Source organism: Pelmatolapia mariae, linkage group LG18 (genome assembly GCF_036321145.2).
Source record: "Pelmatolapia mariae isolate MD_Pm_ZW linkage group LG18, Pm_UMD_F_2, whole genome shotgun sequence".
Lineage (NCBI taxonomy): Eukaryota > Metazoa > Chordata > Actinopteri > Cichliformes > Cichlidae > Pelmatolapia > Pelmatolapia mariae.
In genome coordinates, this window is record NC_086243.1 from 11,260,470 (window position 1) to 11,272,542 (window position 12,073).

The following is a 12,073-nucleotide window of genomic DNA, read 5'->3' on the forward strand; positions in this document are numbered from 1 at the left end:
ACTAGCGGAATAAACCAGAAATACAGGAAATAAACAAAACAACAAAGATAACAAAAACTCCATGAATGAATACTAAACTAGACAAATACAAACATTAAGAAAAATATGGAAAATTCAACCCAACGATGCTAGTAATGACAACTCTGGAATAACAGTGAAAAACCAAAAACTCCAATGTCAGGCAGATCCTTAGATCATAACAAACTGAGCACTAGTAGAATAACTTAACCAGTCTTCTGTTTTATTTTATGGTGTCTCAGTTTGTGTTTGCTCTCTCATTTCTACTATCCTAGTTACCACCAGGACTTTATCCATGGGGGTAAACCTACCAGCTCACCTGGTGGTGATCAAATCCACCATGCAGTATGTTGCAGGCTCCTGTCAGGAGTACAGCGAGGCAGATCTGCTCCAGATGATAGGCCGTGCTGGAAGACCACAGGCAATGACATGTTTATGACAGAATATAACAGCAATGAATGCATTAATATATTTAGGTTTTATGATGTATTTTCATTTTCATCCTTTCTGCCTCCAGTTTGACACATCTGCTACTGCTGTGATCATGACCAAGATTCAAACCAGAGAGAAGTACCTGAAGCTTATGAATGGGATAGAAGTCATTGAGAGCAGGTAGGACCAGTAGTAATGCTCTCTCTTTCACACAGGTGAAACGATCATGGGGTAACGCTAGACTCTATTTCCACAGCTTACACAGCCACCTGGTGGAGCACTTGAATGCTGAGATTGTTCTCCAGACTATCAGTGATGTCAAAATGGCTTTGGACTGGATTCGCTCCACCTTCCTTTACATCAGAGCCCTCAAGAACCCCACACACTATGGTTAGAGCCTTCTCCTGTCTTCTGCTTGTTGTTAATCAGCTGTGAGGTCCGTTAATTTTTTTTAAAAACAGTGAGTGTCAGTTTGTCCGCATTGTCATTTCAGGATTCTCTGCCGACCTAGACAGATGTGGAATTGAAGCAAAATTGCAAGGTGGGCCATAGCTGTACTTTTCGTAAACTGTAGGTTACTTTTAGAAAAATACAAAAAAATTCAAGCCACAGTAACCCGGCTGCTTAAAGAGGTTTTGAGTTTGCTTGTTTTTTTTGCTTAAATGTAAGTGTCGGATCTGTTCCCTTATTGAAATTTAAGCTATGTACCGTTTCTGTCATCTTCATTAGAACTGTGTCTGAAGAATCTCAACTCTCTGTCCTCTGTTGGTCTGATCTCTATGGACGAGGATATCACCATCAAACCGACAGGTAGATTTTCAGGCTGTTTTCATGTCTTTTTTTGCAGCCAAGTCTAATACTAAAAACCTGAAAATGTTAAGCAATTTATTTCTGTCTCTCACAGAGGCTGGCAGGTTGATGGCTAGGTACTGCATTGCCTTTGACACCATGAAACAGTTCAGTAAAGTGTCTGGGACTGAAAACCTGTCTGATCTGGTAGGTTTTCTGTACTATGTATTTGATATATATGCATTTATTCAAGACTGACTCTATACAGTTTTATCCTTGACATTTTGCAGGAACAGCATGCCTGACCTTGGGGTCCGTTCTTTCTCTTGCTGCCTCTCACAACTAAACTAAACTCAGCTAGAGAAAAATAACCATTATGAGTATTCACCGTCCTTGTATTGTGTGTACAGATTGAGCTGCTGTCAAAGAGCAGAGAGTTCAGTGACATCCAGCTGAGAATGAATGAGAAAAGGTCCTTGAATGCTTTGAACAGGGACAAAAACAGAGTCACCATCAGGTCAGACACATTTATAGGATGCACAAATGTATGCACAGCATCAAAAACTTTGTTTTATACGGGAAATACATAGTAGGGGGGGCGGGGGGTGAGATAGACACAAGCCAGTGAAAACTAAGCCTTTATGCGTTTTTCCAGGTATCCCATTGACGGAAAGATCAAAACCAGTGAGATGAAAGTAAACTGGTAGGTTTAAAAAAAAGTGTAGTTATTTTTCAGAATTTGCAGTGTTAAAGAATTGTATTACTGACTGTCCATGTACATAAAAATTGTGTTTTGTAGTTTGATTCAGGCTCTGTTAAGCTCCATCCCAGTTCAAGACTTTGGACTTACACAGGACACAGCAAAGATCTTCAGGATTGGCATGCGCATCAGCAGATGTACGTTCAGGGAATAAGAAATGTACAAAAGACTGCATTCATGTTTTTAAGTTTTGATTTTATTATGATCCCATTCAGGTCTGTCTGAGTTTCTGAGTCAGAGGGTCAAGGCTGGTTTTTCTGCTGTGCTCAACTCCCTGATCCTGGCTAAGTGCTTCAGAGCAAAGCTTTGGGAAAACTCACCCTATGTTTCCAAACAGCTGGAAAAGATAGGTGGATGCCTCTCTATGTTCTATCTTTTTACGTTATAAATTGATATATAGGATACTGTAGGTCAACTGCTCATGCAGTAATACTAACAGAAGTGTTGGGTTTTAGACTCATTATTGCATATTTCAGAAGAAATATTATTATGCCACAACTGCTGCATAATGGAAATATTAATAAGCCAAATATTCTTTCTGTTAGACATACACTCACTGGACACTTCATTAGGTACACTTTGCTAGTACTGGGTTGAACTACCTTTTGCCTTCATTTCCGTCTTCAATTCTTTATGGCACAGATTCAACAAGGTGCTATAAACTTTCCTCAGACATTTTGGTCCATATTGACATAATCACATCACACGGTTGCTGCAGATTTGTCGGCTGCATATCCATGATGTGACTCTTCTTTTGCATCACATCCCTAAGGTGCTCTATTGGGTTGAGATCTGGTGACCCCCGGGGCCATTTGAGTCCAACGAACTCATGTCATGTTCAAAAAAACAGTTTTAGATGATCTGAGCTTTGTGACATGGTGTGTTATCCAGCTGGAAGCAGCCACCAGAAGATGGGTACACTGTGGTCATAAAGGGATCGACATGATCAGCAACAATACTCAGGGAGGCTGTCGTGTTTTAAAGAACTTCAGCCGGTACTGAGGGGCCCAAAGTGTGCCAATAAAATGCCATCCCATTACACCACCCCCCACCCTACTATTGATGTCATGTTGCTAATGCCAAATTCTGACCCTGCTTTTTTGAATGTTGAAGCAGAAATTGAGACTCATCAGACCAGATAAAATGTTTCCAGTGCTCTGCATTTTTGTGAGTCCCTCCAGTTTCCTGTTATTCGCTAACAGGAGTAACACCCAGTGTGGTTCTTCAAGGTTCCAGAGATACTCTTCTGCATTCCTTGTTTGTAAAAAGTAGTTATTTGAGTTACTGTTGCCTTCTTATCAGCTCAAAGCAGTCTGCTTATTCTCCCACTTGCAGCGTCGACCATTCTCTCCTAGAGAACTGGCACTCACTCACTGGGTACTCTCTCTTTTCAGGTCATTCTTTCTAAATCCTAGAGATGGTTATGTGGGAAAATCACAGTACATCACAGTACATCAGCAGTTTCTAAAATACTCAAGACCAGCCCATCTGCAATCAGCAACCACAGCATGTTCAAAGTCATCATGTTAAATAATGTTTTCTCCATTCTGAAGTTCACTTTGAACTTTAGCAAACAAGCAGTTGAACAGGTGTACCTAATAAAGTGACACAATAGGTAAGTGTATATTGCCATTACAGTAATTAATTAATAACATGGGTTGTGTTTCAGGCCAAACTCTGTCAACTGCCATGGTGCATGCTGGACTCACCACATTCAGCAAAATAGAGCAAACCAACCCCAGAGAGCTTGAGCTGGTAAGTCTGTGTAATACACTTGTTTTATTAGGCCTGATATGTCAAATTACATGTAAAAACTCTATAAATAAAGAGGGGAAAAAAAGTCTGTGTAATACTTAAAAGCAAAATGCTTTATAATCTGAAGATAATCTAATAATTCATCTAATCTAAATAATCTAAAGCTTTTAATTTGTGTGCTCAGTTTGTTGTTCAGTGGGTGTGTGGTTGACGTGGTACATTTTGGTTCACATGTGTGTGACTACAAACTTTGGCCAGTTCATGAGGAAGTTGCACCACCCTACACCCACCTACTTTTACCTTCACACGATGCCACTATTTCTTTCACACTTTAGGTTAATGTGAAAAAAAAGACAACACCTAAAAAACAAGAGTAGACAACAATACCTAGTTTCTTAACCAAGTATCCTGGCAAAACGTGTAATAGACACGCTGGTCCACTGTGTCCATTTCACGTTTGCCTCTCCAAACCTGAAACACTTCTTCATGCCTGTCCATTTCACACGGCGAGGCAAAGCGTGAAATGGACACACATGAAGAAGTTTCATTACTGCATGCCGAAATTGCATTACCAGCAGGAGGAGGTAATATATTTAAAGCCAGAAAGTCGGTATTGAGCTAAAAGCGTAAATGCATTCCAGTGTCCTTAATCATCTGAATCTATTAAACTAATATGTTCGTACACTTAAATGTGTCTGTTTAAACACTTTCCCAAGATTATTTTCATGTTGGCTTTAAAAAAAATATCTCCCTTCGCTGTTATTGCAGATTACTGCAACTTCTGCATGCTCGTACATTTCACATTTTGGAGCGGCAAATTGTGAAATGGACACGGTGAACCGGCGTGTCTGTTACACACTTGTTATGATATCAGGTTGATGTTAAATGCCAACAACTAAAGGTGAAAGTGTAATTCTGTTTTTTCAAAATCACTCAGTTAATGTTAAGCATCTCCTCAAGCACTTAATGTCTGCTGAAAGTGTTTGGGTGTAACTTTGGCAAACTTTATGTTCTTATACAGATTCTCAATAGGCATCCGCCATTTGGAAACCAAATCAGAGAGTCTGTCATACACCTCCCAAAGTATGACGTAATGGTGGAGCAGGTAAATGGCATTGCAAACCATTGTTATCACGGCACAAGGCACAAGCACTTCATATTTGTTGATCTTAGAAAATCAGAAATCAAAAATATTTGATCATAAATGTAGTGAAAAATAGAAAAATACACTAAAATTTGATTTTTGTTGTGGTGGATGTTTAAACCACATTTACATATTTCATTCTTGACAATTTGTGCCTCTGCTCACATGAGAGCGCCAAGAGGGCAGTTAATGTGAATGTGATTTCTTCTGGGCACGACTACAAAGAATCAAAGGAGATTATTTTGAGTTTTCAGTTAGCCACGGTTCCCTCTTTAATGCGTTTTAGCCAACATAATCTCTTACTTGTTAATATGTAAAATGGCACAGTATACTGTTAGCTTGCTGAAGGTCCAGCATTTAAATTATTGATATTTTCTTGGCTTTTATTTGAAAGCTGTTTCAAACTTTTACCTGTTTTCACCCATATCAACACATTTAAGTGTTTATTTCCATGTCTGTTCTGTATCATGTTCCTCTAAAGCTGTTGTGATTTATAGCTTTCAAGGTACAGCAGCACCACAGCAGAGATTGTGCTTAAAGTGAGCCTCAAAAACCAAGCACAGCTGCTGACCAGGAGAGCAGCTCAAGACCACCATTATGCCTCCGTCGTCATCGGAGACGCTGATAACAATGTCGTCTTTCTGCAGAAACTCACGTGAGAATAAAATACCATGTCTTGACTTTCACCTTTTGTAAAAGAAGCCAAAATATGGAATGCCAACATATCCTGTTGGTTTTCCAGGGACGTAATGCTGCTGAAGGGTGGTAGCTGGTCAAAGAAGATTGACGTGGCGAAGGCTATGAAAGGAGATGAGATCAGTGTGCATCTTATCAGTTCAGAATATGGTAAACCATGGAAGCACATTTACATTGTAACCAAAAAGAGGAAAACAGCAACATGTCATTTGGTTCCAATTTTCTGTATTTTTTTTAAATGAAGGTAACAGCTTACTGTGTCCTTTCTTCATCTTGTATGCAAACAGTGCTGTTGTAATTGTATTTTTAGGAAGCTAAATAATATCATGTATTGGAAAATTAAAACTTAAAGTCTAATTTCAGAGATTTTGGTGTATAGACTCTTATACTGGACTGAATATATGTAAGGAGAGGATTTACCATGCGTTTCTTCTGCTGTAGTGGGTCTGGACATCCAGCAGAAGTTCACAGTGTACTACTCTGCAGCTCGAAGATTTGGGACTGAAAATCCACACAACACAACGCAGGATGCCAGGAGACCGCAATCGGTGCTGAAACCACTATCAACAAATCAGGCTGCAACTCACAGGGAGAACGGCACATCTGTGGGAGAAGAGGGCAGTTGTAGCTTTGGTACAGATTACTTTTTCATGCTTTATCATGATACGGTTTATAAATATGGTATTTCTTCTGAGGCAAATGCATATTTTGTTTGTTGATACATTTTTTTCACACTTGAAATTTTATATTTTTTCACTTTTTAAATGTTCTTTTGCAGATATAGGCAATAAAAGACATTGCAACCACTTCTGCAAGAACAAGGCTTTCTGTGCCCATGACTGTTGTGAGTATGATGCATTTTATGAATCTGTCTGTGCAGAGGTCCTTCCTGCCACAGCGTGCCAACAACAGTGTTCATGCATGTCCTCCCAAGGTAAAGCAGGTGTTACTGTGACAAGAAAGAGGTCAGCAAACCAAGAAACCAGTTTCACTTCATATTTGAAAGACCTGAGGAGCCGATGTGACACATTTGCGCCGACCCCTGTTAAGCGACTCAAAGTGAGCAAAATACCATATCTGAACCCACATCTCATACTTTCAGTAGCTTTATCTAGACTTTTGAATGTGTTGTGTGTCTGAGGGTGTGCTATATCCAACCAATCTCAATAGGTCATAAACAGTACAGCAGAATAACATTGAAATATGTTCTTACTCCTAAAAAACTGCAGAAGCTGACAAGTCACCAGTAGTTACAATAAAACAATTAAAAGAAATTTCAGTCAAGTAGGGAAGTTGCAAATAAAAAAAGATATGCACTATCCACATGGCAGACTTACATACATGTCCTATTATATGAAAAGGACATATATGCAATGTAAACAATCCTTATTGTGGATTTATAAGTGGAAATTGTTTAGTAGCAATAAGGGACATTGAAACATATATAATGCACATAGTATGTGCATTAAAGTTGTACTTGGCATACAGAAAATACAATTATATAAAAAAGAAAGTCTTCACGGGACTAAATAACTACACCTAACAAATGTTATGGCACTCAGTTTATTTTTGGGGGATCTAATACTGATCACTCAGTCGTGATACAGCAGAGTGCATACATGACATAGAGTGCATACAGTGCTACATAACAGTCACTGTTTTGGGTGTTACTAGTGTATTTAAAAAAATCAGAATGTTGGATTTTTAAATCACCAAATATCAGTATCGATCTTAAAAACCCAATAAGTCGAGCTCTAAAACTTCTACTGTAAGCATTGCTTCATTTCTCTTCATTTCTCCTGCCACAGTCTTTCGATCAGCTTGAGGCCTGGACTTTGACTGGGCCATTACTACGCCTTGGTTCAGAAGGCGTAGATTTGCTGAGGTTCTGTTTTGTTTTGATCGCGCATGACCCAATTTCAGCCAAACTTCAGCTGTGAGACAAATGACTTCACATATGAGTTTAGAACAAGTTTGGTATACAGAGGAGTTCATGGTGGACTCAATGCCTGCAAGGTGCCCAAGTCTTGTGGCTATAAGACAAACCCAAATCATCACTTCTCCACCAACATGCTTGACAGTTGGTTTACAGTGTTTATGCTGATATGCTTGATGATTGTGGTGCTGTGCATTATGGAAAACTTTGATCTTGTCTGTCCAGAGGACATTGTTCTAGAAGTCTTGTAGTTTGTTCAGGGACAATTTTGCATACCTAAGCTGTGCTGCCATGTTCTTTTTATAGAGAAGAGGCTTCCTCCTGGAAATCCTTCCAAGCAAACTGTACTTGTTCAGTCTTTTTTTCTAATTGTACTCCCATGATCTTCAATGTTTAACATGCTAACCGAGGCCTGTTTTTGTTGTTTCTCTGAACACTACATGATCTAATCTTGGGGTGAATTTGAGAATATTGTGGCATTGTGTTAACACACACATAAATGCTCCATGCCAGTAAACTCCCAAAAAGTTTACTTTTATAGAGGTGCTCACACTTGCTGATGATCAATTAATTAACTGTATTGGATTAGCAGCTGCTAATTACCCTTTATCATGGTTTTATTAAGTACAAAATATAAAATGTTTCAAAGCTCATTGTGTCCAAAGTTCCCTAGACAGATATACTCTGTGTATAACTATGAGGGCATAAGCATTGTTTTGGGTTTCTGTAATATTTTGCACCAAAATAGCTAATTATAGAAAATGGCATATATATATTTTTGTAAAGAAAACCATCTTCTGCACACGGCGAGCATGTTGTCTGTATTCCTGAGCTAATTAATAATATGGGTGATGTTCTGTTTTATTTCTTTAGATGAAAATGGCTGAGGAGCCTGTGTCGCTCAGCATGCAAAAGTTTGCTTACAAACCCAAAGAGATGCTTCCACCCCCTTCCTGGTACACACAGCCACACTGAAATTACAGATTTATCTTGATTCTTATGTGCAAACATGTTAATAGTTTCTTTAAAAAAACAGCTGATCATTAGATTCTCAACAATCATGAGCAAAGACACACTTGGCTCACATTACTTTCAAGCTCTGTTTTATTCCATCTGAAGGAATAAAGAAAATCTCTGTAAAGCTTCAGTGAGACCTCAGTCTGGGACTGACTTGGCAAGCGAAGCTCAACTACCTGACGTAGAAAGCCTGAATGACCTTGACGGAGGTAAACGAGTGACATGGCTAAGCTCCACGTATTCCTTAACATTTGAATGTCACTTCTATCATATCTTCTTTGTGTCACATGTTATATCATATATCATGATATGTTATATCATCAGCTGTTTTCTTTCTTTTTATTTTTTGAGATTATGATGACTATTATGTGGAGGACATGTACACAACGATGGGAGGGCCTTCCCAAAACGCTGCTGCAGCTCATCCTCACCATCAAAGTATTGTTAAATAACTTCAAACTCAGTAGCAGACTGACCATCCTGTTGGTTCACATGTTTTTGTTCTGCTCAGCTTTAAGTTCTGCTCAGAGGAGGTCCAAGTGCAGACAATTGTTATATGGACTGTAGTAACAAAAGAAAACATATTAATTAAGTCAGACATACTCAGGAACAGGTTTATTCGGCATACACAAGATTAAATGGTAGACTTAACGAGTGTCACCCAACCACGGTCAGCTTTGAAATCAATAGCTGCGTGGGAGATGGAAGAATATATCTAAAAAGATATTAGATATTATTTTTCAAGTTGAATTTATAAATGCACACAGTTGAGAAAGATTTGATGATGTGACCATGCTTTTATCTTCCTCTGTGTTGAGGTTCCTCGGTGTGGATGACCACAGATATGAGTGTTGGGAGTCAGGACTCTCAACAGGATCTAAACCAGGTCAATACAACCAGCACGGGTCACTCAAAGAGCTCCACCGCAGTGCCAGAACAGGCTGCTCTCTGCAAAAATACTTCATCCCTCCAGATACCGACTGTCAACTTTGACCTCGGAAACGAGTGGGATGACTGGGGCGATTTTGATGATGATAATCTGATGCATGCCAGCGAGCCAGCACTGACTTCATACACGACTGCACAACCTCAAATTCAGCAGTGTGATGAAAACCGCACACCAGGTAGAGTGAACTGAAAATCAGCTTCAGATTGTCACATTTCAGTCATTAGGACTTCATTGTGACATGAACACAGTGATGTTTTAATATCACTGGATACCCTTAAGCACACATGCCCATGTGGGATTATACATCAGATGTTCTTATGGTTTAATTAACACTATACATATGTCTTTATGTAGGCTATGTTGCAGCTTCAGTACCAGTATTACTCAGCCACTCACACATCAAACCTTCTATAACCGCTGTGACTACACCACTGAGGTAAGACCACAACCTTATGCACCATTAACCAACAAGTAAGGTATAACCAGGAAGCCAGGAATCAGAAACTGTGTGACATACTGTATGTGGCGTGAGATAGTACCAGTAACCATTAGAAAATTTGCCATATTTGCAGACTCCAGTTGTTGATCCTAGATTTTCTAAAAGTAAAAGCTTTCAGGCTCCTCTTCTATGGAAACAGCTCCCAGTTTGGATTCAGGAGACAGCCGCCCTCTCTTTTCTATTCTTTTAGTTTTAGTCGATTAAAAATCGTAATAGTGTAGATTAAATCTAAAGTAAAATACACGTGTCAAAGTTTGTATTTTTTACACGATTTACAATGACAATTTGATATCACATGCAAAATGTGTCTATCCTTCTCTTTTGTCGCATTTTCATGAGAAACAGAGAGCATGGAAGATGGTTGGACTGTTTATTTACAATACATGTGTAATAACTTGAATTGAATAGAATATTTTTCATGATTATTTCAGGTTGACTTTAACAAATGTCAGTCCTGAAATCGAAAAAGCGGGACCCTCACCAGTCAGCCGGACATTCACACCACAGAAGAGAATCACACCCAAGTGGAATCCAAAAGTGCATGTATGAATGTGTACATGTGTATTTGTGCAGTTAGTTGTTATATGTAAAAACACGGAGAACACCATTTTCTGTCTGTTGACATCTTGTAGTTATCTATTATCTATTTAGCTGTCTATTTATTCAGTTAGTACAGTAAAGCTCATACTTGTGCTATTTTTCGTCTGACTTCAGTTAATGCTTCTAACCTCACCTTTCTCAAATGTAACAGCCAGCAGTCAAGCTAATGTGCAGACATGAATCATGGCTCTATTTCTTTTTGTTGTGCAGAGGCCAAATATTTTCAGTGAGGAAACCACTATAAAAACATCATTAGAACTTCTAAAACAGCCTGAGGAGGCAAAAGTGACTAGGAGATTGGATTTCTTTTCAGCATTGAGTGCCCCACCCAATGCCAGCTCATCTCTCAATAGAAGGTAAAAAAAAAGTGGCCTTGATTCACACCTATTGCATGTTTTCTCAGCAAATAATAAAAGTGATCCTATATGCAGGGGATTGGGATAAGGATACTTCCTTACAGGATTGATAAATACCCTTTTTCCTTTTTTTTCCTTTTGCATATATTCAGCACCAGCAGCAAAGAGGAAGATGCTTTTGTTGGCATTTTTGATGGAATATTTTAGAAGTACTGGAGGACACACTCTGATATAAACATGTCACTAATGTAAGGTGCTTTCTGTTTCCTGTGAGATTTACACCTGGAGTTATAGATTGTTGCAAATTCATTCCTATTTTGTATTGTAAATGAAACAAGTTCAAAAGGGTTTTTTGTTGTGATTGTATTTATGTGCGCTGTTTACTTAATAAAGCCTTTGTTCACCGGAGGATTCAGTGGAGTCTTTGGGTAATTTCTCAATGTGTGAACTCACATGTAGACTAATTAGAAGTAGTTTTGTGACAACTGTCTAGTATCATAGGTGTGTATTCAAAGACTGCCATTCAAGTTGTTGCGTACTCCAGTGAAAGTATTAATTTCAACTTAATGCAAAGGAATATGTTCACGTCTCTACATCTAAATCTTGTTGCATGGTGGTGCAAAAATAGTATTTTACTGTTATTTTTAGATTTTTTTTGTAGATTCAACTAGCTGTTGTGAAAGTAATGAGCCTACTAGTAACAAAGTACCTAAAGATACAATTTAAAACTGGTTCTTCACTAAGTTGGCTGTTTATCCCTTGTGTTAGATGCTGATGACTTTTTTATGCTTAGTTATAGTTCAGTTTTAGGTGGCTTAACAAACAAAATAATTAATTTCACTGAACATGGTCAGGTACATTGAAAAGACTGAAAATGATTTTAAAAAAGCAGCCAGTATCCAAAGAAAAACTTCCAATGAGCTTTTGAAAGCCTGGAGAGAAAAAGTATAAGGAATTCTGTCTCCTTAAAAACAAAGTAAAAGCAAGAAACGAGGACTCAAGACTTTTGCACAGTACTGTATATCCAAGGTTATTAAAAATATAACCACAGCTAAACGATAAACCTATAGGAGGTGTTAAAAACACGTTTGCTAACCGAAATGAAAATAACCAGACATGAAC

At 38.5% G+C, this 12,073-nt stretch overlaps 1 protein-coding gene across 1 annotated transcript in view; it reads left to right on the top strand.

The window, feature by feature from the left end:
* Positions 1 to 11,334, top strand: part of hfm1 (helicase for meiosis 1) — a 20,233-nt gene extending 8,899 nt beyond the window's left edge. The window contains exons 16-40 of the mRNA XM_063462260.1: positions 294 to 439; positions 536 to 630; positions 707 to 840; positions 944 to 991; positions 1,180 to 1,260; positions 1,355 to 1,446; positions 1,650 to 1,756; positions 1,895 to 1,942; positions 2,039 to 2,136; positions 2,215 to 2,349; positions 3,669 to 3,754; positions 4,776 to 4,859; positions 5,396 to 5,553; positions 5,641 to 5,744; positions 6,036 to 6,227; positions 6,373 to 6,438; positions 6,529 to 6,653; positions 8,404 to 8,486; positions 8,650 to 8,756; positions 8,899 to 8,985; positions 9,366 to 9,671; positions 9,851 to 9,932; positions 10,427 to 10,538; positions 10,806 to 10,951; positions 11,104 to 11,334. Coding sequence (XP_063318330.1) covers positions 294 to 439; positions 536 to 630; positions 707 to 840; positions 944 to 991; positions 1,180 to 1,260; positions 1,355 to 1,446; positions 1,650 to 1,756; positions 1,895 to 1,942; positions 2,039 to 2,136; positions 2,215 to 2,349; positions 3,669 to 3,754; positions 4,776 to 4,859; positions 5,396 to 5,553; positions 5,641 to 5,744; positions 6,036 to 6,227; positions 6,373 to 6,438; positions 6,529 to 6,653; positions 8,404 to 8,486; positions 8,650 to 8,756; positions 8,899 to 8,985; positions 9,366 to 9,671; positions 9,851 to 9,932; positions 10,427 to 10,538; positions 10,806 to 10,951; positions 11,104 to 11,158 — 2,777 coding nt within the window. The 3' untranslated portion in view covers positions 11,159 to 11,334. The remainder of the gene's footprint in view (positions 1 to 293; positions 440 to 535; positions 631 to 706; positions 841 to 943; positions 992 to 1,179; positions 1,261 to 1,354; positions 1,447 to 1,649; positions 1,757 to 1,894; positions 1,943 to 2,038; positions 2,137 to 2,214; positions 2,350 to 3,668; positions 3,755 to 4,775; positions 4,860 to 5,395; positions 5,554 to 5,640; positions 5,745 to 6,035; positions 6,228 to 6,372; positions 6,439 to 6,528; positions 6,654 to 8,403; positions 8,487 to 8,649; positions 8,757 to 8,898; positions 8,986 to 9,365; positions 9,672 to 9,850; positions 9,933 to 10,426; positions 10,539 to 10,805; positions 10,952 to 11,103) is intronic.
* Positions 11,335 to 12,073: the final 739 nt, after the last annotated feature.